A 26524-nucleotide genomic window follows, 5' to 3' on the forward strand; every position below is an offset into this window, starting at 1 on the left:
GCCGCTTCTCTGAACAGTGCTCCCATGTCAGTTTAGGTGGATGGCTATGTCTTGGTAGGTTTCCAGTTGTGCCATATGATGGATTAAACAGCAGCTCTGAGATGTTCAGATCTTAGAATATCGTTTTGTAACCTCACCCTGCATTTAACTTCTCCATAGCATTATCCCTGACCTGTCTGCTGTGTTCCTTGGTCTTCATGATGCTGTTTGATCACGGATGTTCTCCAACAAACCTCTCAGGTCTTCACAGAACATCTGGATTTATACTGAGATTGAATTACACAAATGGGGACTCTCTTTTCTAATAAGGTGATTTTTGAAGGTAGTTGCTTGCTCTAGATTTTATTTAGTGCTATTTGAATAAAGTACAAATCCACACCGCACTTTTCAGATTATTATTATTTTTTTAAAGAAATTACAAGCTATGTACCCATTTCCTTCTACTTGACAATTATGCACTACTTTATGTTAATCACATAAAATCTGAATAAAATACTTTGACATTTGTGGTTGTTATGTGACAAAATGTGAAAAAACCTCAATGGGGTGAATATTTTGGCAAGGCTCTGAACTTTTAAACTGATCTGAGTTTATTGTGGAGCTTTGAGAGGAAACATTATTATCAATACAAACCCTTTTTAGGACATGCCGCTGACTCTTCCAGTCAAGCTTCATGAACTCCTCTGCTCTGCTGTAATTAGCAGATCAGTCTTAGTCAGCCCAACTGAATGATTTAGCAACCAGGTAAACAGTGTGTAATTATGTTGGGTTTCTACGATATGCCTTTATTAGTCATTAGGATGTAAAGTTTGCCTTAAAAGAAGAGAAACAGAAGAAAAAATGCTGACCTAAAGGAAGAAACTCTCCAGTACTATAAAGCAGAAGGACAAACTAACACAATGTAATGATTAAAAACAACCCAGAATGTTTTATTTCTTGTTATTTTAAAGCTGCTCTCTATTACAAAAATATAAAAACCAAATGAATGTAAGATTAAGAAAAATAGCACTTAAATGTTTTTATATCAATCAGGATGGAAGAAAATACCATCAGAGTCTATCAGAGCCTGTTGTAGAGGGGTCTGCAATGTGGCTCCAGTTTCTCCTCCAGGACGTAGTCTGGTCCACAGACCCAGGGGTCTCCTGTCTTCCACTGCCATTTCTGCAGAAGCTGCCTCAGGTTCTCCAGCACGTCGCTGTAGGACGGGTCCGGTACCAGGTTCTTTGTTTCCAGAGGGTCTGTCCTGCGTGTGTTCATAACAAAGCATCGTCAGGTTCCACATACTTAGAGGACAGACTTTATATATGGAGGTAAAATTATTTTATTTTGCAACATGATGTCTGAATCCTTTGTCAGTCTGTATGAAGTCAACCTTAAATTGACTGAAAACAAAAGTTTTACTAAAACCAAGAAATTACACAGCACTGTCTGCAACTGGTTCAGAATTCAGCTGCCAGACTTTTAACTGGTACCAGTAAAACAGCCAGTAACCTCTCCTAATGTGTTTCCAATTCATTACTGGCTCTCTGTTAAATATACATGGCGCATCTGAATAACTTAGAATATCACTGAAATGTTAATTTATTTAAAATATTCAGTTCGGAATAAGAGGAGAATTCTTAAACGATTGTCTTTTAGACGCTCTTAGAAGTTAACCTTTAAAACATAACAGTTATAGACACAATGAAAAGGCTAAACTCTTATACTACTAATATACAGGTACAAGGTCAAAATCAATGCAAAGTGAAGATACTTCAATTTGAAACCACCATTATTTTCAACAACCATGTGGGGGAGCACAGCTACCGATATTAATTAATGTGGATCATGACTGTATTAAGTCACGTCTGACAGCGTGGGAAAAGTACTGTATCACCAAAGGTCCAAATATTGTTGTATTATTTTTAACAACCATGTGGAAGTGCACCGTTCCCGGAAATAATGCAATACCAGGTTGATGCTTGGAGCGGAAGGAGCAAGCCCCTATTCCGTCTCCCTGATACAAAAATCCATTTAATATATGGTTCCCAGATAGGGAACGTATCAGATATTAAACTGATAAGAACAGATACTACACTTGATCTTAGCCAAAAGGCCGAGAAGCGATGTCATATTATTGTTGGAGGAAACCACCTCATTCTCACCGACCTTAGTTTGACTCACGGTTCACAAACTTTAACTTTTCTCAAAGCTCTAACATAAAACAGAGATGGTGTTTTATTGAGTTCTGCTCGTTTTAGTATTGGTCCATTGCGGAAAATTAAACTAAATCAGCCTAAAACAGGAAAACACCCCCATTTACTTCTAGTCACGTGGTACTCTTTTGTCCAATAGGATGGAGAGCACTAAAAACAACTCCTGCTGATAATTTATTCACATAACTGTAAAGGTAGGTCCTCGGCCTTTTCCTGTTTGGTTCCACTTAGTTAAATAAAGTTTATTGGAGCTAGATTCAGGTTTTAACATACTTACCAATAATAGTGATCTCTAGTGGTGAGGAGAGCTAACTGGAGCTCTGCTCTCTTTCTGGACTTGTTTTAATAGTAGCCATCAGTTGGTAGATCTGTTGTCTCTCATCGTCCTCTTGACCATTTTCTATAGCAGGGGTCTTTAACTCCAGTCCTCAAGAACTCCTATCCTGCAACTTTTAGATGCATCCCTTCTTCAACACACCTGAATCAAAGGTATGGCTTGTTACCAGGCCTCTGCAGAGCTGAATTACTGATTGCTGATGAGGGAATTCAGTTGATAAATGTTGCAGGAGGGCCACTCTTAAGGACTGGAGTTGGAGACCCCTTCTCTATAGATTCTCAATGTAGTTTAGATCAAACATCTTTTCGCAAAATTAAGGCAAATGAAATACTTAATACTCAACACCATGCATACTCGGACTGATCTCACGTTATATTAAGAAAATAGTCTTTATTATTGAGAGCAAAGTGTACCGGAGTCAAATTTCTTGCTTGTCTGGACAAACTTGGCAAGAAAGCTAATTCTGATGAATTACAAATAAAGCTTGATTTACAATAATTTCTAACAGCATTAATTACTGGATTTTATACACAAATATTATATACATATATCCCTAACTATCCCTAACTCTGCCAGTAGCTGTAATCCCATAATTCCTCTATTATTATGTTACATAACAGCAGAGCGCAGGGAGGGGGGCTGGAATTAATGAACACTTACAATATAAATTGATCTGTCATCATTTCTGATGCATCAGTTTGTCAGTTAAATGATGAAAAATGACCATCCCATTTACACAAAGCCTAAGATGGCGTCTTAGGAAAACTAACAGTCACAAGCTACAGATAACTAATAATTAGCAGATTAGTCTTAATCAGCACAACTGTGCTCAATTTACCTCAGAAAATCACTGGAAAAGTCAGATCACTTAATTCATAAATAGTTTTTTAAAAATTGCTTTCTCTTATTAGAAATGCACAAAATGCTTCTAAATTATTTTTCCAGCCTGCTACAGTTTGGGAAATGTAGGCCTGGTAGGTTTTTTGAAATTACTTTTAAAGTTCAGAATTCTTTCTATCTTTAGGATAAAAAAAATCTGATCTAGTTTTACTCTTTTACGGTTTAATTGTTTTGAGAAATTCCTTCCATGTGTCAGTTTTTAACCTAACTGTGAATCCTGACTTCTAGGATTCAGTTCTCTGGAGCTGGCAGCGTCACAGACCTGGTGTCGTACAGCTCCCAGCGCTCCCTGTAGTAATACTGGTCCAGACTCTTGAACCAGTGAGTCGGCTGCTGCAGCCTGGTCCGGTTCAGCAGGTCCAGAAAGGTTGGGGACACATACAGGTCCTGATCGACGGGGAAAGGCATACGGTAGTGCAGGTTGTGAAGAAGGTGATATGCCCCCTGCTGGATGGAGCGGATCGGGTAGTACATGGTCACCTGAAATCAGAGCACATTTGTCAATGCTTAGAGTTTGATTTGTTCCTGACTGAGTGACGAAGAGGTCCTGACCTCATGCAGCGACTGGCTGGAGTAGACCGTGATCCAGCTGCTGGGCTCAGAGGTCAAAGCGGGCAGCAAGGAGCGACCGGTGAGGAGGACCTGCAAGGATGGGCTCTCTGGTAGGCTATAGGATGGATAGGGAATAGAAAACCAGTCCAGGATGGTGGGTGTGATGTCTGCAGAGACACAGAAAGAAACAGGAGAATAAAAAATATGAAAACTAAATTTAAACCTTAACTTGTTAACATTAAATATAATCACTGCACATACACTCCTAATCAGAATAATCTCTCTTATTTCATACAGAGAGGAGTCTAGATGGTTTACTCATGGCTCAAAGCCACAAATCATCAGCTACTTCTTTTTATTTTGCATCCTTAAACAATCCTATGAGTTCAGGATGGGTGAATATGGTTTACTATAAGTGAGAGAGGCTAGAAGACCAGAAAAGCATCATATAAGTGTCAGTTTATGTTTTTCAGCAAAACTGCATAATCCAAATACTGTTTTAACTCCTTATTTTAGACATGACTGACAATACATAATACTTGAATAAATTACACCAAACTAATATAAGCTTATTAAAAAGTGTCTGGTATGTTCTAACTATATTCTGACAATTTCTGTTGCTAACACTCATTCATGGTGCAACAGAGGACTGGTTCAACTGGACTGATCACCATAACTTACCAAACTGTCATAATTCTCCAGCAATGCATGAAAAGCTGCTACATCTGTGTTTAGTCTCCCTCTAGAGGATGGCTGGAACACTTCAGATGGAGAAACTGACTGTGACACTAAAGAAAGCCTAAAAAAAAGCCGGAAGCTGACACTGTTCACCATCTAAAAGCACCGAGGAGTAATCCAGCTGAAATATTGGGTTGTTCTATTAATGTTCTCTCTGGTGAGGTTATTGCCCCATCGGATTATTACAGATGTTGATTTTTTTATACAGAGGACTGGTTGCAAACCAGATGGTCTCTCACCTGTTGAGGCCAAAATGTGTTGCGTTTAAAGACCTTCAGCCAAAGAATCGATTTTCAAATTGGAAATGAGCCTAGGCTTAAAGAAGGTGGTGACATTTCTGTACAGTCTCTAACTTTTCCTTTGAGACTGAAATTAAAATTGTATCTTTAGATTTGGTTGCCAAGATTTTTCTGAATGATGATATTTACCATAGAGGAGTGGATCCCAAAGTTGGGGTCAGGACCCTTCTGGGGGTTGCAAACCAATTACTTTGGGCTTCTTGAGAACTCAAAGCAAATAACCAAAATATCAATGTTTAAAGCATATTTATACCATCAATCTTGAAACAGACTAAAGAGGATATTACAAATACATGAACTATCTATTCATGGGCAATTGATGCTGCTTGTATTGTCAGAAACAGAATGGTTTAGGAACCAATGCCGTAAAGGAAATAATCTGAAATGGTTTAAAACCCAGTTGGGTTAATGTTCATGAGATGTTTCATCAAATGCTTTTGAGCCAGTCTGCCCCATTTTCTATGCACACAAAATGTAGTGAATTTAAAGACCAAAGATGGCATAAAGGGACATCAGAAGCAGAGATTCACCCCCCATAGATGCAGGAATAATACAGCACAAGCACAATCATTGGTAACCCTGATAAAGATGTGTGAAAGGTCTAAAACTAATTTAATCTTTTATTGCAGTAGCAATCTCACACTGATAACATTTAGAGAAATCCAACCTTTAATTTGAGTACATTTATTTAGTGAGGAAAACACAAATATCTGAAATCACCACACATTTTGGTACCATTGCTGTTAATAGGAGTAAAGTTAGTCCTCTGTAACATTCCACAAAGTTGGAGCGAACAGAGAGAGCAATCTTTGACCAGTCCTTCTCTTGTTGCCATTTCTTGACTAATGAAGATCAACGTACATTACACCCATCTTACAACAATCTTAAAATAAAGGGATGTTCTCGTGTCCTTCCAGTTTTAAAGAGTAGCTAAAGGAAACGGGCCTCTGTGTCAAAAAATAACGTTCCAACCAATTCTGATCAACTTCAAATAGAGACGTTTAAATTACAAAAATGCTTCAGTGACTGTGGCCCTGGTGATTTTGTTCAAACAGATATATCTTACAAGGGTTTTTTTCTCCCCGCTAAAAAAAGGGCTTAAATTAAAGGTTGATCTTGTCCTAATTTTTTATTGAGAGATTGTGCTATTGGGATAAGAATTAAGCCTTTTTCCACATCTTTACCAGCGATGCCAATAAAAGTGGAGGATGCTGCAGAGACACATTTTTTTTACTCCGGCTTCCTCCCACAGTCCAAAGACACGCCTGTTAGGTTAACTGGTCTCTCGAAATTGCCCTTAGGTGTATGAATGAGTGTGTGTTTTCATGGTTGTTTGTGTGTTGCCCTGTGATGGACTGGCGACCTGTCCAGGGTGTACCCCGCCTCTCGCCCATAGACTGCTGGAGATAGCCACCAGCTTCCCCGTGACCCACTATGGAAGAAGCGGTAAAATATGACTGACTGACTGTTTTGAAAGATCTAATTTCTCAGTATGAAATCTTTCCATAACTTTACACGGTTTTCAGTTAAATAACTCTGCAAAGGCAGAAAGGGCTGGAGCACACTGGTCAGCTATTTGTTGAAGATGCATAAAGCTGTTTCTCACCCAGCAGGCTGACGTAGGCCTGGCTGGTGTCCCCCCATCGCTCCCTGTGCTCTGGGGAGGAAACCAACATGGGTTCAGCTGTTCCAGACTGATACAGGTTGGTTCTGCCATTCGGAAAAGGGATCCCGTTATCGGAGCTGTAGATGATCAGAGTGTCGTTCTCATAACCGGCATCTCGGAGCTCCTGAAGAACTAACCCAATACCTGCAGGAGGAAACGTGCATCATTGTGGTTTAGCCTTCCTCATCCTTTTGTTTTGTTTTTTTGCTCTTGTGAGGGTGAAGGTAACAGACCCTGATCCAGCCTGCTGACTGTGGTGTACTGTGCAGCCAGGTCAGCTCGTGCAGCGGGTGTGTCGGGTATGAAGGGAGGAACCTGAGCAAATTTAGACTAACATGAGTTAGAAACGCTACATTCTGAATCTACTCACCGTTTCTAAGATGGACTTTAACACATTCTCACTTTATAAATCCAATGAAAATATTGCATCACTGACCTTAACTTGCTCTGGTGTGTAATACACTGGCGTCCAGTCAGGAATCGTACCCATTCCAGTTTCTCCATTCCCAAACTTCTCACAGAAAGCACCATACTGGGGCTGCGAATGGCCACATCGGTGGGTGTCATGGAAGGCCACATAAAGAAAAAACGGCCTCTCATCCTCTTCTTCTTTTGGGTTGCTGCTTATTCCCTCGCCTCTCACTCGCCTTCGTTCAGCTGCTTCTGCCTTATGAGTCTGGAAAAATTTGCGGACCAGGAGTTTGATCCGGGTAATGTTCCTGCCCACTTGGAGGACAGAGTTGTTTTCCTCAGTGTAGGCAAAATCAAACGGGTAAACAGATCCTGGACCGACGTGCTTCTTTCCGATTATACCTGCAGGAATCAGCAGAAAAGAGAGATGAAGGTAAAATAATAAAAATATATTTTGGTAAGTGTATGAATGCAGTAAAATTCTCATTTAAATGTACCTGTGTGTATGTTGGCTTGGCTGAGTAGCAGCGGCAGACTCTGTACTCCATTGAATGAGTTGAAGTGATGAACTCCCTGATGGAGGCCATACATGCCGTTCTGGTGCTGAAAACAGAGGACAGACCTCAGCACCTTCCCAAACAAACAGGAGACACTCACACACGTGTGTCTGTGTGCGTCTTACCTGCGGCAGGCCTGTGAGGATGGCAGAGCGGCTCGGGGAGCAGCTGCTGACGGATGTGAAGGCGTTCCTGAACACCACGCTGTGTCGGGCCAGAGAGCGCAGGTGAGGGGTGTGGACCACGGAGTTGTTATAGACCTCTGTTTCAAAACCTGCATCATCAGCTGGAAAAAAATGTATTCATCGTAACTTTGTTCTTTAACCCTTTCTCTCTCCTAAACCTAGCTACTGACTGAGCTTCTACTGTGACTAACTCTATGTGCTCTCTTTCAGACTCTAACCTTGAAAACTGGCTCAGAGTTTATCTGTTCTTTCTTTCTAGATGAAACAACTAAAAGAGCTACATCCATTAACATTTACTTTTCCTTTCCATAGAAAGGACTCCTGGATCAGTGCTTCTTTGTTCTCTTTGTGTCTCTGCTCTGTTCTTTCAAACCCCCAGTCAGTTGTGGCAGATGGCTGCTCAGACTGAGCCTGGTTCTGCTGGAGGTTTCTTCATGTTAAAAGGGAGTTCTTCCTCTCCACTGTCGCTACATGCATGCTCAGTATGAGGGATTGCTGCAAGGTCAACGCCAGTGACTGTCCACTGTCTCTACATGCTCATCCAGGAGGAATAAATGCTGCAAGTCACTGACTGGATGCAATCTGCTGGGTTTCCTTAGACAGAAAAACTTTTTATCCAATTTGAATAAATAACTTAATCTGACTGCACTGTTCAATGATTAGGATTAATTGGAATGTATGTACCTGACTTTTGTGAAGTGTCTTGAGACGACGTGTGTTGTGAATTGGCGCTATATAAATAAAACTGAATTGAATTGAATTTAAAAACAGAGATGAGGTCTGAAACTGAAATAGACTTCCAGTTCATCCCAGAAGGGCTGATAGATTTAAGGTATTCCCTTTTGCAGACCAGTAAACCTGCAGAGTGGTTTGTACAGATGCATCTCGAGAAGTTAGAAAATTGCTAAAAAGTTTCTTATTTCAATAATTAAATTCAAAAAGTGGAGCTCATGTCACATATAGATTCATTACACACAGTAATATTTTTCAAGCATTGATTTCTGTTAACCCTGATAATTATGTCTCACAGCTAATGAAAACCCACAATATAATTCCAGAGAAAACAATATTACATCAGACCATCAATCCATCTATTTTATATTAAGGTTGCAAGGGAGCTGGTGCCTATCCTCAGCGGTCTACAAGCGAGAGGCGGGGTACACCCTGGACAGGTTGCCAGTTACAACAGACCATTAAAAAGTATTTTTGATACAATAATGTTATGCTATGGGCTACACAGTCATGGAAAAGAATGCAGACCTGATAGTTGTCCAGAAGACAGCCATTGACACCTTCCACAAGGTGGATAAGCCACAAAAGATCATTACTAAGGGCTGTATCCAAGCATGTTAATGGAAAGTTAAGAGGAAGAAAAAAAAAGTGGTAGTAAAAAAGATGCACAAGCAACAGGAAAAACAGCAGCCTTGAGGGGATTACGAAGCAAAGCCCATTTAAAGATTGGGGGAGATTTGTGTTGTGTGGACTGTAGATGAAGTAAGTGGTTTAAGAGCGACCACACATGAGCTACAACTGTTGCATTCCTCATGTGAAACCAGGCAGAAAAAAGGCAAAAAATAGATATACAGTACAGCATGCTGACATATTAAAAGGCCACGTTTCTGTATTAGGAAAATCTTTTCAGTAGAATTAACTAAAATATTAGACTATATATTATACCTCTTCAATTATAGCACTCTGTATGTAATGGAGCTATATTTTTATTCTTTAAATTAATTACATTTTCTATGTTTTTGTAATTAAATGAGATGCACCTGCATTTATCCACGCCAATCTTTATATACAGTAGATGAAGACCACTTTAAACAATCACAAGGCAGTCTTGCAGCTTGGAGGAAAATCACTTCTAGAATTGGGAAGATGATGACACAAGACAGCTGTATTGCTCTGCTCAAAAGATGAGTTTTTCTTATTCACATATGAATCAACACGCATGCATAAAACACTTTAACTTAGCTTGAAGAAGGGATTTATAAAACAGCTATTAGAGGGCATTAAAGTGCATTAAACTAACACCTTGACAGTTACATTTTCTAAACATTAAATGATCTAAGGTATAAATGGTTACGCACCAATTATAAGAAGCATGTTTCTTCTCCTGGACTCTGAGACGCAACAAGAAACTAAAACCAGAAACACCAACTGAATCAGCATAATAAAGCTTTAAAGCTCTGATAAAAAATAAAAAAAAAATCACACAAACAGCTCTTTAAACGTTACGATCCCTGCAGACAGCAACAGCGATCATATTGTAAACTTCCGGAAACAACTGGAACTGTCGTCACGTGACAATGGGTCACGTGACTGGTAGAAAACAGGAAGTTGTTTCCGGAGCCGGTTTTGGGGAAGTGTTTTTCAACACCCATTATTGATCTGGAAAATCACAGCCTGGCCAATGAAGGATGCCTAGAGGAGGACTACAACTAGGACAGGGTGATCTATTCTATTCTATTCTATTCTAATATTTTCCCGCCTTCTATTGTTACAGTTTAATGTCTTACTGTTTTGTTCATGCATAACAACAGGGTTATTATGGAATACATAATACAGATTAAGTCCATTTTGATTTCAGGCATCTTGTTTGCTTACATACTTCTAGAGATTCCCTAACAGGAACATAAATGGCTTTACAGTAGACAACACTCAGGATGTTTAGGGACGTACAAAGTACCTGCCTGTCATATGATCATCGTATGATAAGTCACACATGAGCATAACGGTTGCGAAATGTTGAAGGAAGCTGATTTGTTTTTGTTTCTTTTTTTTCTTGTGAAGATAAGGAGTCTTTTTGCTTTAAAGAGATTCCCACAGGAACGTAGACACATGCATCCCTGCAGAGCAGATCTGTTTTTTCCTGAATGCTGGAAATCACAGCAGGAAAACCAAATCCATAGGAGCCACGCCGGGACACAAAGCTGATGATCTTTGCAGAAAAACCTTATACGCATCGTAAGTGCTGTAATTCTCCGGTCATACACACATTTGTAAAGATGCCATGTACTGTAATTAGATTTTTGAACCTTTTCTTTGTTCTTCTCTTTACCTCCAAGGTTTTTTAGGATGGATCGACCCCTGCAGGGAAGAGAGTCGTTCCGGCGCTGCTGTTCTTACAGCACCCTGAAGTCCTGGCTGCCTGTTCTCTCCTGGTTACCCAAGTACAAGCTGAGGTACCTGCAGATGGACCTGCTGGCAGGCATCACTGTAGGGCTGACCACTGTACCACAGGCGCTTGCTTATGCTGAAGTAGCTGGACTTCCTGTGCAGGTAAGTCTCAGGTTAAGTTTTGCTTATTACCGAACATGCTGGGGTTTTTGTTCAGCAGATTTTGAGCATTTTGTCTACTGAACGACTTACAGTGCCTTGCAAAAGTATTCATGCACCTTGTACTTTCTTAAATTTTTTTCAGATTGCAACCAAGAACGTCATAGTAATGCATTTGATAAATCAACACAAGTAGCACATAACTGTGAAGTGGAAATAATACACGTTTTTCAAAATGATTCACAAATGAAAATCTGAAAAGTGTGGCATCCACTTCTAGTCAGCCCCTCTTTGCACATCTAGAGACTGAAATATTAGATTATTGTTCTTTCTGTCTGGTTGGACAGAGAGCATCTGTGAACTTCAGCTGGTCACGTCTTGCCTCAGTTAGACTAGGTCTGAACTTTGACTATTTGAACATTCAAACACATGAATATGTTTTGATCTAAACCTTCCCATTTTTGCTCTGGTTGTATGTGTAGGATTGTTTTCCTACTGGAAGTTGAACCTCTTGTCCTTTGTGGCCTCTAACAGGTTTTCTTCCATGGTTACTCTGTCCTTAGCTCCATCCATATTTCAAACACAACTCAAACCAGCTTTCTTTTCCCTGCTTTAGAAACACATCCCCACAACATGACACTGCCACCATCACGTGTCACAGAGGGGAATGTTTTCTAAGGGTTATGTGCAGTGTTCCTGCTGTTTGTTCACGAATGTTCTCTAACAAGCCTTTACATAATCTATAAGGATAAAATTACATACAGGTGGACTCCAATTACTAATTAGGCGTCTTTTAGCAACTAGTTTCGCTGGATTTTATTTAGGGGTAGTAAAGTGGGCTGAATATAAAGGCATGACAAAACGTGTCAGATTGTCATTTGTAAAACATTCTGAACACTCTGTATTCTTTTCATTTTACTTTATTGCATAAAATCCTGATAAAATCCACTGAAGTTTATGGCTGTAATGTGACAAAATGTGAAAAAGTTAAAGGCTCTGAGAATGTAACTACTATGAATAAGATTCAGGCATGCAAATACATGCAATTAAAATAAAATTACACCTACTTATTTTATTAATGAGGACATTAGACCTTTTTAGTTGAGATGCTTTTGGGGAGAAATAACTACCAGTTATAACGTGTCTACTAGTCATGTCCTGTTCAATCTTCAATCTAAGATTGTTTCTTCACAGTATGGACTCTACTCTGCCTTCATGGGGGGGTTTATTTACACCCTCCTGGGGACATCCAAGGACGTGACACTAGGTCCCACCGCCATCATGTCGCTCCTGTGTTTCTCTGTGGTTGGTGGACAGCCTCACCGGGCCGTCCTGCTCAGCCTCCTCTGTGGAGTCATCCAGGCTGCGATGGCGTTACTCAGATTGGGTAAGAGACACTATTGCTGCTGCTGCTACTACTGCTACTGCTGCTACAAATCCTCTTTTTAACTCAGCTGTCTGTCATTTACAAATTCAACATAGGTAAATGATTTTAGCAGAAGCTGCAAAGTTACAATCTCCCAGCTGTTTCTGTAAATCATTCATTCTTGTACTCAGGCTTCCTGCTGGACTTCATCTCTTACCCTGTAATAAAAGGCTTCACCTGTGCTGCTGCAGTAACCATTGGCTTTGGCCAGGTCAAAGTGAGGTTATACACACACACACACACACCCACACGCACGCACGCACGCACACACACACACACACACACACACTGCAAAACAATAACACATCTCTGTATGCAGCGTGATCTCAGTGTTGTGTATATACAGTCCACATTAGCTAACTGTTTAACATAATTTGTTTAAACAGAATGCACAAACAGCCTGTTTAAGTTTATTTGGAACTGAATGCAAATAACTTGCTATATGGTGAGGACTAAAGTTATTTAACTTTCTTGGTTCAACGTTGCTAGTTCTAACAGAAGACATGAAAGGACATTTCAGACTGACTGGGAGGGTTGGTTGTTGTGTTTATAATGCTGCTTAAACTCCTCTGGTGTACCTGTGGCGCTCGTGATGTCAGCGGTTAAATCGGTTCCTGTTTGCAGAATATACTGGGAATCCAGGATGTTCCCCATCAGTTCTTCCTTGAGGTTTACTTTACCTTCCACAATATCCCAGAGGCCAGAGTGGGCGACGTGGTCCTGGGCCTGGTTTGTCTCTCTCTACTGATCGGGTTGATGTTCATGAAGTCACATCCGGGCACTGACGATGGATCAGTCTACTCCAGATTCGCCAGTAAACTAGTGTGGGCTGTTGCAACCAGTCAGTACTTGTCCCATATAGACAGAAAGAATAAAACCCGGTTGGTTTAATTTCTAACTGCTTTCTGTCTAAACTGTTTGTCTCGGATCAGTGCGTAACGCCTTGGTGGTCGTGGCTGCAACTCTCATGGCATATTCCTGGGATGCTTATGGACATCAAGTGTTCACAATCACTGGGCACACTACTCGGGGACTCCCACCGTTCAGCCCCCCACCAACCTCGGACACCACGTCTAATGGAACCATTGTCTCTTTTAAAGAGATTGTAGAGGTCAGAAGCAGAAGGAAGAAGCAGTCACTTTCACTTCTCCAAATCTCTGTGACGTGTAGCTGACCAGTCATGCTTTCTCTCTGTGTTTGGTACAGGACTTCGGAGGAGGACTGGCTGTGATTCCTCTTATGGGTCTGTTGGAGAGCATTGCTATTGCCAAAGCTTTTGGTAAATGTTTTCATCAGATCTCACAATATTGCTCTACCGATCATGGTGTTCAGTTCCAGCCAAGTTTATTGGCAACCCTGATAGAAATGAATAAGATGTATTTGAATAAATACATCTTTTATTGCAGCGCAATCTCACACAGAAAATCCAACCTTTAATCTAAGTACATTTATTCATGTAAAGAAAAACATATTTTAAACAAAATCTGTAATGACACAATTACTGCCTCTCCTGCTATTTATTGTATAACCCCATCTTGCCTATAAGACAGCATGTTCTATGAAAAATCAAAATGTTGGAGCATTAAGAGAGAAATCTCTTTCTCTAGATCACCCAGAGGCCTGGGACCTGTAATATACTTTTTCTCTTCAGCTCACCCCTCAGGTTTTCTTTTTTTTACAATACTTTTATTTGAATTTGCATGGAACAGTACACAACAATTCCTGACAACATCGAAGTACGTTACAACAAAAAAGAATGAAAGATGTGCTTGACAGTGCAGAATAATAATAAAAACAGACAGATGGTTAAATGGACAGTTAGGACACTATAGGGCATTGTAGAATCCTCCATTTAGAGATATCTTGTTATTGGTAACCATTTCCGCTTGAACTGATCAGATCTTAGTTGTGGTTGAGCCGTTAGGACCTCCATTACATACAACTCCCTTAGCTTCTGTTTCCACTCTGCCACTGTAGGTGGCTGTGAGCTTCTCTATTTAATTATTTTCTGAGAGGTCATTAGGAGTATATGTAACAAATACTTTTGGTCTCTGGTGTATAAGGCTTCAGGTGTTAGGTCTAAAAGAAACTCACTTGGAGTAAATTGTAAGTCAATTTCCAGAAGTTTAGCGATTTCACTCTTTACTTCCTTCCAGATATTAAGTATCTTTGGGCAGTCCCAGAGTATGTGTGAATAATCACCTACCATTCCACATTCTCTCCAACCAAGCATTGCATCCAGACTACCTACAAACCTGGAAACTGCCACAGGTGTCCTAAAAATCCTGGTCTTCATCTTCCAATCAAACTCTTTCCATAGGTTGCTATTTATTCCCTTATGACATCCAATGCACATGTTTTCCCATTCTTTATCCTCAATCATAATATTTAGCCCCATCTCCCATGTAGCCCCACAGGTTTTCTATACTGAAATATTTAGATCTTAGGACTCATATGCCCATGGAAGATGGTTGATTTTATGACTGGGAAACCACTTCTGTGTTGAACTGACCATATGTTTTGGATCATTATCTTGCTAAAGCACCCTGTGACAACCCATCTTCAGTTTTTTTCACACCAAGTTTATGTACAATGTAATGCTTTTTCAGAAAGTTCATGGTGCCATGCACATTAGCAAAGTTCCCAGAGATTTTAGAAGAGCAACAGACCCACAGCTACACAGATGCTCCTCCATAATGAAAGTAGCCATAAGGTGCTTTTCCTCATGTTCCTGATTTATTTTTCTTCACCCACCAGGAGTGTTTGTTTTATTGAGCAGCTCTATTTGAATCTCATCTGACCAACACATGCAGTTCCAAGTTAAAGTCCCAGTAGAGTTTAGCAAAATCCCCCTGTTTATGTTTGTAATGGTAGGTCAGAAAATACTTTTTCTGCCATCTCTCCCAATCAATCAATTAGCATGTCGATAACTTCTAATGGTTGTTATAAAGACTCGGTGACGCCACAATGCCACACTCTTTACAGCAGTTCTCTAACTGTGAGCTTTGAAGATTTCTTTACCTCCATTACCATCCTGCTTACTGTGCGAGTTGGCAAGATGAACTTGGCTCCCTGTCCAGCCTGGTTTGTTGCACTTCCAGTTGCTTTTAAGTTTTAATTACTGCCCTGACTGTGGATATGGCCACATTTGGACAAGAATTTCTTGCACCCATTTCTTGACTTATGAACATCAGCACCCATCTGCCTTACTTGCATAGTATGTTCTCTTGTCTTCCCCATTTTGAAGAGTGGGCGATAGAAATAGACCTCTTTGTTATATCATATTTATGCACAAAGGAAATAGCAAGTCATTGATTAATACCTGAAAATTGATTTACAGTCTGATCAACCTAAAACAAAACTATAGATAACATACAGAAATTCTCATTTTATATTAATATTTATTTATTTGAAATGAATAGGGGGCTAATAATTGTTGCAACAATGATTTTGTTAAAAATAATTATTTTTCAACATCGAATATTTTCCACACTGCGTAAAGTTTCCCACATTAAATTATTCTAACATTTTCAATGTGAATTTATGCTACTCCAATGAAAGAGGAACTTTTTTTAAGCGCACAACATTACCAGATATTTTTATCTTTTTATGGAAAGTCAAGCTCAGTACAGCAGTAATAAGTGTTTGTCATTTAACTGATAACTCATTTTCATTTTTCTGCCTCCACACAGCCAGTCAGAACAACTACAGGATCAATGCCAACCAGGAGCTGCTGGCCATCGGTGTAACCAACATCCTGGGCTCCTTCGTGTCAGCGTACCCCATCACTGGCAGCTTTGGACGGTTCGTGTTTAGGTTTACAAAAAATTTGCTTGATTCTTCTTTTTTTATATCATCAACTTTTTTGTTCCCGAGTAGGACAGCAGTGAACTCTCAGACCGGGGTTTGCACCCCAGCTGGTGGCATCATCACCAGTAGGTTCTGCTCTTTTTACTTGACCACGTCTGCCCTCTTGTGGCAGTCTGTGTTATTACACATTTCTATTGTTTTAACCCCAAAGTAAAACATGACTGGTTGATGTCAGCTCATACGTGAAAGTGTGAAAATGGTTAATTAAAAGGGTGAAAACTTGAAGTATTCCTTTAGTTAATAGAATTTGAAAGCTAAACCATCTTTATTTTCTGCAAAACGTGTCGTTTTGTTTGTTTTTTTTCTTCTCTGTGCCTCTGCAGGTGTGATTGTGCTGCTGTCGTTGGCCTTCCTCATGCCGGCTTTCTACTACATCCCTAAAGCTTCTTTAGCTGCCGTCATCATCTGCGCAGTGGCTCCTATGGTTGACTACCGTGTTGTGATAAAGATGTGGAGGATCCATAGTAAGAGTCTCTATAAGATCTAGCTTTATCTCACATGTCAGTTTAACTAAACTATGATTTGTCATTGACAGGGCTGGACCTGCTTCCTTTCATTGTGACGTTCCTGTTGAGTTTCTGGCAGGTACAATATGGCATCATGGGAGGTATAACCATCTCTGGAGCCCTGCTGCTGTACACAATGGCCAGACCCAAGATAAAGGTGCAGCAATATTATTGATCACATGCTTTTAAAACCAATGTCTGGGTTATCCACTGCCTTCTATAAAATGACACAATTTATAGATATTATAATGTTTATAAAAAATGATTATTAGCTCAGGGTTAGTTTTCCTGCTTCATATCTTGTCCTGGGCTTTTCAGTGACCTCCTGGATGAGTCATTGATGTTTTTCTTGGAGTAATTTTGGTAAGCCAGCCACTCCTGGGAAGGTGCATCACTGTTCCATGTTTCTCTGTTTGTGGATAGTTTGTCTCACATTGGTTCATTTGACTCCAAAAGTCTTAGAAATGGCTTTGTAGCCCTTTACAAACTGATAAAATGTGCTGTTTTTTTAGATCTTTTAGCCTACTTCATGTTGTCAGACAGGTTTTATTTAAATGATTGGTTGATTCTACAGGTGGGACAGTAATCCGGCCTGGGTTTGGTGAATGAAACACAAAAAATGTGGTTAATCACAGTTAATTTGTGGCTTAACTACTGGGGTGATTATTTTTCGCAAGGTTGGTTTTGAGTAGATTTTTTTCCCTGAAATTAATTTATTATGGCTTTTTGTATTTACTCAATCTGTCTATGTCTGATATTAAAATTAATTCAATCTGATAAAAAAAATCAGTGTGACATAGAAATAAGTGAAGAAATCTGGAAGAGTTTTCAATGCACTGGACCTGCAGCTTGTTTTTTAATCTTAGGCCATGTTTGCTTTCATGTGTAGGTGTCTGATCATGGTGCGCTGGTGATGGAGTTGAGCAGTGGACTCTGTTTTCCTGCAGTGGAGCATCTCAGCCACATCATACACACTCAGGCCCTGCAGAGTAAGAGGTTCTTGATCTATTATTTGATTACTTTAGCTCCGTGTGATTTCCTAACCCGTCTTCACCTTCTGTCCACCAGTCTTTCCTCCGAGGTCTGTGGTGTTGGACTGCCATCATGTGAGCATCATAGATTACACAGTAATCAGCGAGCTGAGGGACCTGCTGAGGCAGTTCAGCCTGAGAAACGTGAAGCTGATGTTTTCAGGACTACAGGTGCTCCTCTCAGTCCTTTTAGTCTTAAACTAGTAACTAATGGAGTAAATATTCCTTACGTTTTATCTCCCTGTTTTCTCTCCCCCCTGGTTCAGCTCTCTATTCTGAAGATTCTCCTAGAAGCAGATCTCCAGGGCTTCAGATACACCAACAGTGTGGAGGAGGCACTGCTGCAGATGGAGGAGTCAGTGAGCCTTCTCAGTGACTAAAATCCAGACTGATGGATCTCCGTCTGCAGATGAGATGTTTGCGTGTGGACAGAAGCAGGAGATCATTTGCATCTCTTATCTGGGATTTTTACAACTGTAGAAAACATGTGTACCGACAGTTGAAGAAAGCGCTCTGCTGCTGAAACAACAAGATGCACTTATTCCAGTTTGTTAAATAGAGGTTTTACCACCATGTTGTTTGTTAGTGTTTTAAATGTTATATTAATGTTTTATAACATATTTTTTCACTTTTCTGCCATTGACAAAATTAGATTTTTAGAATAAAAAAGTAAAAATGTGGAAGTAATGCTTCAAGAAAAACTAATGTTAAATAATGAAGTGTTTTAATTATTTATGAGCCACCATTACTGGAAAGAAGGCTGATCAAACTATACTTCCCAGCATTCATTGCAGTTCTGGGAATCTGCTGAAGTCACATACATACTAACATCACTCTCTATTTGAATGTAAGGTGGAAATAATTTAGTTAATAAATTCAGTTATATATAAAGATCAGTGTGTTGTACTTGTTTTTGTTTTTTGCTTAACTGTTGGATAATACAGCTTTGAGTTGATAATTTTGGTTAAAATATATTAATTATTAATTCCAATTATTAATAATAATAAGTGATGGTTGCCCAAGAATCACAATTTCATAGTATACTTTGAATATGTAAACGTGGATGGTTTTAGTTAGGAATTATAGATTAATAACTATTAGTGTTAAATGACCATTTTAATGAATATTCATAATCACATGTTCATAATTGCACATTCATCCATAAAAAATGTTAAATGCCTTTGATTGCCATTGTCACTTTCATACTGGTTTATCAAATAAAACTTACATTTTCAAGCAAGTCTTTCCAGCTTTGATTGAATGTTTGCGTTTAAATCACTGTTGTAATAAAATGCATATTTATGCACAGCCAGATTTCTTTAAAGACATGGATTTTCACTACAAAGAACAATATTCTTCCTTTATCAGCTTTCAACATTCTCATAGTTGGGTGATGAAGCATTCTCATGCAGCATCTTTCTTCAGTTCCAAGCATAAATAAAGGAACTGCATGGTCCTACGCAATGCCAACAAGGGCCATCATCCTACACCCCAAGACCATACTGCTGTGTAGTGTTGCATGTGTGAGAGAGGAGGGGGTGGATATTGAGGCACTAGCATGAATTCCTCAAGTTTGCCAAGTTTGTGCACGAGCAGAAGGAAGCAAGCAGGAAGAGAAAATATCTTTGCAAGAAGCATTAAATCTGAGTGCAGAAACAAGGATAAGAAGGAGTTACAGACTATATTTTAAAGAAAGCAGACGTTTTGAGTGCAAGCAGAATGAAATTGAAAATATGTGCTCCTGTATTTTGCCAGTAATTTCCTCCATAAACGTCGGACACACAGGACAGTGTCGACAGACAGCAAGGGGAGGTAAATAAACGAATGACCAGTTTGTTTAAAACATCATGTAGCTCTCAAAATCTATTTTTTATCTAAATTAACTATGCAAACAACTCTAAATACATACAGCAAAAGTCCAGCAAAAGGAATAACATTTTTTAAAACAACATATTTAGCTTTTAAAAATAAAAATCTAACAAAAAAATATTAGCATTGTTGTTGCAATATGTTGCTGTTTATATTTACAGAATGACAGCAATCTCAGATTTGGGAAAGACGTCACTCAACTTAAACCGGCTCAAGTTGGAAATCCTGTTTGTTTGCTAATTTCTGTAGTTTTTGATGGGAAGTATGAATGTCTAAGTTACAAGTTGGACAAATCAGCTGGAATGCTATTTGGAATGTCAGGGGTTCCTGACTAACCCCTCGTTCAAATTGAATATGGCTGCTATGTGAAAAAATATAGCAAAAGAAGCAGCCTATTTTTTCCACGTGCATAATGTACAATATCTATTAGTAAACACGCTCCTTAGTATTTAAACAAAGAAAATGTAAATAAATACATTGCTATCAACCTGAATTGCTTTGAATAGTTAATCTGTGTCTAAATGTGTGGGAGACATTCAATATTATTTTAGAAAAAGACTACTCTAGTGAGTAAAAAAAAAAAAATGTTATTTATTCAAGGAAAAAAGCTATCCAGAGAAACCTGGGCCTACTTAAAAATATGTTTGGCCCCATGTTCAATTATGAATTAACTGTGATTAATCTTTTTTTATGCTGATCTCAGTTTCATCACCACCGGCAGTTCTTTACTACCAAACCTGTAAAATCAATAAAGCACTTAAATTGAATTTTATTATGCCCAGATCCATATTCAGACTTCTTAGGTACATATCATTTACAGCATCATTTGACTAGTTCAAAAGCACACAGCTCAGATTCAACCATGTCATTATTTCTTAAAGACAAAGCCAAATTAAAATGGTTTGTCAAAACATAATCCCCATCCTAAACAAAAAGCGTTGTGTTTACCTTTGATTGGACATTTGAAGTCAGTTGAGCTATTCTCATACTTTCACTGCATGACGAAGACCTGTAACTAATTTTAGCTACAGAGAAAAATAACTACAGCATGAAGGATGTAAATGTTTGCTACGGTTTATTTCGGTCTTTCATATTTTATTTTTAACCCTTTTTTATTTGATTTCTTTTTTCTTTGGAGCGTATGTCGTTAGCGAAATATGTTGGGAGGGTGGGTCGTTTGCGCATGCGCATACACTGGAATCAGCTCGGAGCAAAGAGACTGCGAGTTTTAGTTTTACCTTAAAGTGTTTCTAACTATAAAATTAGGCTTGTTTACCCAATAACAGTTATTGTTAAATGCATTTTTTTACCCGTGATATCACAACATAATTCTCCTACAACTTTCATTTCCAAAGTTTTAAAGTTATTTTGACAGATATAATTTTATTAACCGGTGTCATGTTTTTACTCAAAGTCGGAGTGGAAAATAAGAACTGAGTTTTACTTGGGTCGGAATGTTTGGCTGGTTGGTTAGGAGCGTGTTGGGGGTGTGGAGGTTGCAACTTTGGGTCTTCCTATAAATGCTTATCTTTTCTCCACAACTGTTTAAACAAATGTTACCCAGGAAGATGTTTTGTGAATGTTTTAGAGCTTATAAAGAACGTTGCCCTTCCAAAAAGAGAGCAGAGCTCCAGTTAGCTCTCCTCGCCACTAGAGATCACTATTATTGGTAAGTATGTTAAAACCTGAATCTAGCTCCAATAAACTTTATTTAACTAAGTGGAACCAAACAGGAAAAGGCCGAGGACCTACCTTTACAGTTATGTGAATAAATTATCAGCAGGAGTTGTTTTTAGTGCTCTCCATCCTATTGGACAAAAGAGTACCACGTGACTAGAAGTAAATGGGGGTGTTTTCCTGTTTTAGGCTGATTTAGTTTAATTTTCCGCAACGGACCAATACTAAAACGAGCAGAACTCAATAAAACACCATCTCTGTTTTATGTTAGAGCTTTGAGAAAAGTTAAAGTTTGTGAACCGTGAGTCAAACTAAGGTCGGTGAGAATGAGGTGGTTTCCTCCAACAATAATATGACATCGCTTCTCGGCCTTTTGGCTAAGATCAAGTGTAGTATCTGTTCTTATCAGTTTAATATCTGATACGTTCCCTATCTGGGAACCATATATTAAATGGATTTTTGTATCAGGGATACGGAATAGGGGCTTGCTCCTTCCGCTCCAAGCATCGACCTGGTATTGCATTATTTCCGGGAACGGTGCACTTCCACATGGTTGTTAAAAATAATACAACATTATTTGGACCTTTGGTGATACAGTACTTTTCCCACGCTGTCAGACATGACTTAATACAGTCATGATCCACATTAATTAATATCGGTAGCTGTGCTCCCCCACATGGTTGTTGAAAATAATGGTGGTTTCAAATTGAAGTATCTTCACTTTGCATTGATTTTGACCTTGTACCTGTATATTAGTAGTATAAGAGTTTAGCCTTTTCATTGTGTCTATAACTGTTATGTTTTAAAGGTTAACTTCTAAGAGCGTCTAAAAGACAATCGTTTAAGAATTCTCCTCTTATTCCGAACTGAATATCTTAAATAAATTAACATTTCAGTGATATTCTAAGTTATTCAGATGCGCCATGTATATTTAACAGAGAGCCAGTAATGAACTGGAAACACATTAGGAGAGGTTACTGGCTGTTTTACTGGTACCAGTTAAAAGTCTGGCAGCTGAATTCTGAACCAGTTGCAGACAGTGCTGTGTAATTTCTTGGTTTTAGTAAAACTTTTGTTTTCAGTCAATTTAAGGTTGACTTCATACAGACTGACAAAGGATTCAGACATCATGTTGCAAAATAAAATAATTTTACCTCCATATATAAAGTCTGTCCTCTAAGTATGTGGAACCTGACGATGCTTTGTTATGAACACACGCAGGACAGACCCTCTGGAAACAAAGAACCTGGTACCGGACCCGTCCTACAGCGACGTGCTGGAGAACCTGAGGCAGCTTCTGCAGAAATGGCAGTGGAAGACAGGAGACCCCTGGGTCTGTGGACCAGACTACGTCCTGAAGGAGAAACTGGAGCCACATTGCAGACCCCTCTACAACAGGCTCTGATAGACTCTGATGGTATTTTCTTCCATCCTGATTGATATAAAAACATTTAAGTGCTATTTTTCTTAATCTTACATTCATTTGGTTTTTATATTTTTGTAATAGAGAGCAGCTTTAAAATAACAAGAAATAAAACATTCTGGGTTGTTTTTAATCATTACATTGTGTTAGTTTGTCCTTCTGCTTTATAGTACTGGAGAGTTTCATCCTTTAGGTCAGCATTTTTTCTTCTGTTTCTCTTCTTTTAAGGCAAACTTTACATCCTTATGACTCTAATAAAGGCATATCGTAGAAACCCAACATAATTAGCATTAATGGATTTTTGTATCAGGGTGACGGAATAGGGGCTTGCTTCTTCCGCTCCAAGCATCGACCTGGTATTGCATTATTTCCGGGAACGGTGCACCTCCACATGGTTGTTAAAAATAATACAACAATATTTGGACCTTAGGTGATACTGCACTTTTTCCACGCTGTGAGACGTGACTTAATACAGTCATGATCCACATTAATTAATATCGGTAGCTGTGTTTGAGGTAACGGTAGAATTTATACAGATTGAAGCTTTTTAATCGATTAAGTTGTTATTTTTCTTCAAAGTATTTTCTGAACATCTAAATATGATCGGTTATGATTTCCAGCAACGGTTCAAAGCTGACTGCACCACTGGCCTGCTGTAAACTGATAACTTATCAACAATAATCAACCAACACAAAAAGTTCCTCGTGTATAAAATATATAAACGGGGAGAAATATTTCCTCCATTGGTTGTCTTTTGCTCACACCTAAGCTATCAATATGTACACATGTGTTGTACATGATCAGTTCCACTGTAGTTCCTGTCGGAGTTGTCCTTCTAAACTCCTGCGTGTTCATTTATTTGGTCAAAGCATCTTAATTCGGCTCGAGAAAAAACTAAACTTAAATGTCTAAGAAAGCAAAACATGGGTTGAAGCTGATTCACCTGGCCGGGGAAGAGAGGTGCTGTCTCTGTCTAGTCAGGAACACTTTTGCTCTTCTCTCCACTGCACAGTTCTTTTATTGAACACACACATACCAGGGAATATACATTTCACATTTGTTGTGCAGCACCTTATCAGTTTCTCACACATTCTTTGGCTGCAGACAGTTTCTCATACATTCTTTGGCTGAAGGTCAGTTCTGAGGCATCTTCTATTGATGAAACTGACACATGCACTCACACCCTTTAGTGCCTGTTTTTTTCAAGTTCACAAATAATACATATTGTTCTGCACAGTTAACTTTCTAAGCGCTACAGGTTCAGACTAATTCCACACTGTTATGAACATAAGATCACATTACACTTTGTTATATATAACATTCCCCCTTTTGAAGTCTGTTAAGACTTCACTAAAAGAATACAAAAAGTAAACGTCTATACCAGAAGCCTAAGCACAGCGGACTCGAATTAAATTCTCAACACCCCTTCAGGCTCCTCGTCGTCATCAGGGATAGCCAATAAAGGCATCATATGAGGGGGTGTGGTTGCCTTGCCTTCAATAGTTGCAGTAATAAAGCGCACAGTCAAAGATCTAATACATGGTACACAACAACATCCACACGTCACAATAATAGCAACAAATACTGCTATGGAAATAAACAAAGACATGATTAAACCTGACCACTGTCCAAACATACCAATCATCCAATCCTCAAATGGGTTATCAATACCTGAATGTTCATGCATGGTGGCGGATAGCGTTTTGAGGCCTGCTAAGGCTTTTGACACTGATCCGTCTGGTGCTGTATTGTTTGGAATAAATGTGCAACACATATCACCGAACATTGAACATACGCCCCCCTTTTCTGCTAGAAGCATATCCAGCACCATTCTATTTTGTACTGACATAAGGGAAGTAGGTCCTGTTTGATCAGCGAGTCCCTCAACTGCATCTCAAGTTAAGTTCGCGTGGCGTAGGATATTGTAATGAATATAATTGATGCAGTCGACATTCTTGTTAGGGGTCACAGGGAAAAGGGCAGCAATAATTGGTATATTCTCAAATCCTGCAGAAATGTGGTCAGCCAATTTATATTCATTTGGTACTCCCCTAGGGACACCTATAGCATCTATATAGGTGGGGGAGCCCTGACTTAAATTAAACATTTACACAGACTCAGCATATGCCACAGGCATATGCTGAGTCTGTGTAAATGTTTATTTTTTGTCCTTCTCCTAATTCTAGGGCCGCAGTCACTGCCAAAACTTCTGCTTTCTGTGCTGATTGTGTGTCTGTCGGCCTTTCCGCTTTCACTGTTACAAAGTCTGTCCTTGTGTCCTCCACAACTGCAGAAGCTGCTTTCAGTCCTTCTGTGTCATGTCTGAAACAGCAACCATCTGTATACAGGTTTCTTGCCTCTGTTAAGGATGTGCTTTGTAAATCTGGTCTGATTTTTTCATTAAACTCCACTTTTTCTGCACAGACATGTGGTTCTCCTGATGTCATTCTGTCTGCCATGTTTATGCCTTCATGTGTGTATGTGATGTTGGGAGCTTCCAGCACCTTGCTCAGTCTCTGTTGTCTCAGTGGTGATAGTGTGAATGTCTTTGAGTTCACAAAAGCCACTACTCCATGTGATGTGAGAATGTGGAGGGAGTGTCCCATAACTACATGGGCTGTTTTCTAGATTATTTTAGCCATCCCTTCTGCATGTCTGGTGCATTCATGATGTCTTTGTTCCATGTTGTCCAACATGACACTTATGGACATAAGGACAGTTCTACTACCCCCTTTTTTCTGAAACAGCACGCCATTGGCTGTGTGTGTTGTTACAGAAACATCTAAATAGAACGGCAATGTGTAGTCGGGGTGTGCCAAGTGTGCAGCTTGGGATAGGCTGGTTTTCAAAGTTATAAAAGCTTCCTCAGCTTCTCGAGTCCATTCCAGTGGGGCAGTGAGATTTCTCATGCCCTGTTCTTTGACCAGGTCCCTAAGTGGAGCAGTGAGATCAGTGTATCCTGGAACAAAAGATCTACTGTATCCAGTGAGACCCAAGAAGGAAAGCATGTCTTTCACAAAAACGGGTTTGGGATGGGAAAGAACAGCTGACTGATGAGTAGGGGACATCCCAGTGCCCGGTTGGGAGATAACTCTACCTAAAAAGTCAACCTGTTTTCTGCAAGTTTGCAGTTTGGCTTTGCTGACCTTGTACCCGGCTTTAGCAAGGTGTGAGAGGACCACAGCCGTGGCCTCCAAACATTCTGAAACAGTTGGCGTTGCCAAAAGGATGTCATCCACATATTGAATCAATGTGGTGTGTGGTGGAAGGGGGCAGTCCTGTAGAGAGTCCTTAAGAACTTGGTTAAAGATTCCTGGAGACAGAGCAAAACCCTGTGGCAAACGAGTCTATCGATACCTATCTGATCTATAGGTAAAAGCAAAGGTCCCTGCATTCTTCAGCTAAAGGCAGGCAAAAGAAAGCATTGGCCAGGTCAATGCATGTGAACCATGCATGTTCCGGATTAAGGTTAGTGAGAGCGACATAAGGATTTGGAACTGGGACAGTGGGAGTGGACAGTGCTGCATTAATAGCTCTCAAATCATGTGCCATCCTCCATTTTCCTGTCCCTTTTTTCTCTACTGGCAAGATAGGTGTATTCCA

General features: G+C 39.5%; 2 protein-coding genes, 1 long non-coding RNA gene, 2 other non-coding genes and 1 pseudogene across 5 annotated transcripts; 4 read left to right on the forward strand and 2 right to left on the reverse strand.

Moving 5' to 3' along the window:
* Window positions 1-902: 902 nt before the first annotated feature.
* On the reverse strand, window positions 903-10115 carry sgsh (N-sulfoglucosamine sulfohydrolase (sulfamidase)). The gene is made up of 9 exons (XM_047365332.1): window positions 9931-10115; window positions 7781-7941; window positions 7596-7701; window positions 7124-7500; window positions 6921-7002; window positions 6628-6831; window positions 3985-4151; window positions 3695-3912; window positions 903-1243 (listed from the first exon to the last, which is right to left on the reverse strand). The coding sequence occupies exons 1-9, from the start codon at window positions 10010-10012 to the stop codon at window positions 1060-1062; spliced, it is 1581 nt and encodes a 526-aa protein (XP_047221288.1). The 5' UTR covers window positions 10013-10115; the 3' UTR covers window positions 903-1059.
* Window positions 1917-2107, reverse strand: LOC124869227. The gene has a single exon (XR_007038528.1). It is a non-coding gene; the product is annotated as a U2 spliceosomal RNA (small nuclear RNA).
* Window positions 10116-10167: 52 nt separating the features above from the next.
* On the forward strand, window positions 10168-18848 carry slc26a11 (solute carrier family 26 member 11). The gene is made up of 15 exons (XM_047364598.1): window positions 10168-10291; window positions 10634-10807; window positions 10909-11122; window positions 12314-12506; window positions 12677-12762; window positions 13170-13386; window positions 13478-13656; window positions 13752-13824; window positions 16238-16349; window positions 16425-16480; window positions 16739-16879; window positions 16951-17078; window positions 17811-17910; window positions 17990-18123; window positions 18219-18848. The coding sequence occupies exons 3-15, from the start codon at window positions 10919-10921 to the stop codon at window positions 18330-18332; spliced, it is 1737 nt and encodes a 578-aa protein (XP_047220554.1). The 5' UTR covers window positions 10168-10291; window positions 10634-10807; window positions 10909-10918; the 3' UTR covers window positions 18333-18848.
* A 2656-nt stretch (window positions 18849-21504) lies between these two features.
* On the forward strand, window positions 21505-23060 carry LOC124868938. The gene is made up of 2 exons (XR_007038432.1): window positions 21505-22050; window positions 22720-23060. It is a non-coding gene; the product is annotated as an uncharacterized LOC124868938 (long non-coding RNA).
* Window positions 21856-22046, forward strand: LOC124869238. The gene has a single exon (XR_007038539.1). It is a non-coding gene; the product is annotated as a U2 spliceosomal RNA (small nuclear RNA).
* Window positions 23061-23150: 90 nt separating the features above from the next.
* On the forward strand, window positions 23151-23311 carry LOC124869239 (annotated as a pseudogene).
* The last annotated feature ends 3213 nt before the right edge of the window (window positions 23312-26524 follow it).

The sequence above is a fragment of the Girardinichthys multiradiatus genome, chromosome 5, assembly GCF_021462225.1.
Source record: "Girardinichthys multiradiatus isolate DD_20200921_A chromosome 5, DD_fGirMul_XY1, whole genome shotgun sequence".
Taxonomy (NCBI): Eukaryota; Metazoa; Chordata; class Actinopteri; order Cyprinodontiformes; family Goodeidae; genus Girardinichthys; species Girardinichthys multiradiatus.